This window comes from Penaeus chinensis, chromosome 40, assembly GCF_019202785.1.
Source record: "Penaeus chinensis breed Huanghai No. 1 chromosome 40, ASM1920278v2, whole genome shotgun sequence".
NCBI classification, from domain to species: domain Eukaryota; kingdom Metazoa; phylum Arthropoda; class Malacostraca; order Decapoda; family Penaeidae; genus Penaeus; species Penaeus chinensis.
The window spans coordinates 6,350,437-6,352,936 of NC_061858.1; the positions used below are offsets into that span (position 1 = coordinate 6,350,437).

The window sequence follows — 2,500 nt, forward strand, 5'->3', positions numbered from 1 at the left end:
GGTAGTGTGTGGGGAGAGGGGTGTGTGTTGGGGAGGTTAAATGTATGTTTGTGTGTGTGTTTGTGTGATATTTTTTCCGTTGATATTCACACACGTGTGTTCGCACATATGTACCTATTACCAATAGCCAGTGTTACTTAGGTGTGCATTTGCGTGCGCCTGTTTATATGTACATACACTCCCATAATATGCATCTACGACTCTCCTTCCACACGCTCCATACCACACACACACCTCCAAGCGAATCCCCCCCAACCCTTTCCACAAACACTAAACTAATTCCTCGTTATAACGTCACCAGGCCAAGGACCGCATCGCACTGACGGGGACACAAAAGGGCCTCATCCTGGGCGCTTTCTTCTATGGTTACATCTTCACTAATGTACGTTTGTGGATTCGTGAGATCCTGCTTCCACTTTTTAGATATTAAGTTGTTGTTTTTGATAATTGTTTTTGGCATTTTGCTGTTTGTTTGTTGTTGATAAACTTTTTAGGTATGAATTTGTTGTTTTTGTTTTCGTTTTCGTTACTATTTGATGATATTTGTGAAATATTGAAGTAGGCATTTGTTAGGTTAGGTTAGGTTAGGATTTTCTTAATAAAATTAATGTATTTAGTAACTGGTATCCGCCTAATGCTAAGGGACCATCTAACACCATTAAGATAAGTAATATTCATAACATTGCACGATATAATCCTTAGTATTTTTATATTCATATCACTTCATATATCATTCAGTGTATCATATATTAATTCCTCTTTTTACTTCCAATTCCATTTTCTTAAACATACAAATTACGAGTGCAGATAATTAATTAACCTCACATATACGTCCCACATTAAAAAAACAAAAACAAAAAACAGATGCACTAAGCAATATTGCACGCTTTTCTCTTCTTCTTATCCTTATTTTTTCTTCTTCTAACATACAACTCATCCTTTATTATCTTATCAACATTTTCATTTACTTATTTTCAACATACGATTCCTCCCTTTTTATTTCATATTAATCTTTTTCATCCCTCTATCATTATTCTCAACATACGATTCATCCTTTGTCATCTTACTAACTTCCTTTTAATTTACCCATCATCATTTTTCGCCCACGATTACCACCTCTATTACATTCCTCTTGATTAATTCATTCGTATCTAACACAACGATTAATTCCGCAGATTCCAGGTGGTCGTTTGGCAGAGGTCTACGGAACAAAACGAGTGTTCGGAGGCTCTATGTTATTGAGCAGTCTGCTGACACTTGGCACCCCTCTGGCAACCCATCTGCACTACTCAGTTCTCATCGTCCTAAGGATCATGATAGGCCTCTGCCAGGTGTGTGGGGGGGTGGGTGGGACGAGGGAAAGGATTGGTGGGTTGGGGGTGGGTGGGGGTGGGTGGGACTAGGGAAGGATTGGTGGGTTGGGGGGTGTGCGGGGGTGGGTGGGACTAGGGAAGGATTGGTGGGTTGGGGGGTGGGTGGGGGTGGGTGGGACGAGGGAAAGGATTGGTGGGTTGGGGGGTGTGCGGGGGTGGGTGGGACTAGGGAAGGATTGGTGGGTTGGGGGGTGGGTGGGGGTGGGTGGGACGAGGGAAGGATTGGTGGGTTGGGCTTGTGTGTATGTCGGGGGAGGGGAGGCGGGTGGGTCGAGGGAGGGATGGGTTGGTAGGTAGGTGGGTGGATAGGTGGGTAAAGGGAAGGATTAGTGGGTGGGTGGGCGGAGGGAAGGATTGGTGGGTAGGTGGGTTGAGCTTGTATGTGTGGGTGGGTGGGTGGGTAAAGGGAAGAAAGGTGGGTAGAGGATAATATTGGTGGGTAGGTGTGTAGGGGAAGAGGTCTTTATGTGAGTGGGTTGGAGAAGTGTGTGTGTGTGTGTGTGGGTTGGTGGGTTTAGGGAAAGGTGTTTGTGTGTGTTAGGAGGTGTATGGGTGGGTTGGAGGAAGTGTGTGTGTATGTATGTGTGGGTGGGTGGGGAATGTATGTTCGGATCGGTGGGTGTGTGGGCGAAAGAGTGGGGAAGAGAAGTTGTATGTGTGGGAAGGTGGGTTGAGAAACGTCTACTTGTAACTTTAGGTCGATAGATGGGTGTGGGAAGCGGACGGCATGTGTGGATTTATGGGGGAAGAGGTGTTTGCATATGTGGGTGTTTGGTGGGTGGGTGGGTGGGTTATGTCAGGGGGAAAGGGTGGGGAGGTGGAAGAAGAGGTGTTTGTACAGGAGAGGGTGTGTGGCGGGGGGAGGGGGTGCATATATGGTTTTATAGATGGATAAGAGGAGGGTAATGTGGGTACGTCTGTGTGTGTGTGTGTGTGTGTGTGTGTGTGTCTAAAGGTGGATAGGAGAGGTGATTCGGGGTCGGGATGTACTGTATATGTGTATATAATAACTACGTATCTGTCTCTCTGCATTCTTATCCTCAGTAATACCTTTATCATTACACACCTGAATATACAAACTGCAATACGAGACATCAATCACACGAAAATAATGTTTAAAATAATCA

At 45.0% G+C, this 2,500-nt stretch overlaps 1 protein-coding gene across 1 annotated transcript in view; it reads left to right on the plus strand.

Annotated features, from left to right (window-relative positions):
- Nucleotides 1-2,500, plus strand: part of LOC125047184 (sialin-like) — a 15,490-nt gene that overhangs the window by 4,597 nt on the left and 8,393 nt on the right. The window contains exons 4-5 of the mRNA XM_047645306.1: nucleotides 302-382; nucleotides 1,176-1,331. Of these exons, the coding sequence (XP_047501262.1) occupies nucleotides 302-382; nucleotides 1,176-1,331 (237 nt within the window). The remainder of the gene's footprint in view (nucleotides 1-301; nucleotides 383-1,175; nucleotides 1,332-2,500) is intronic.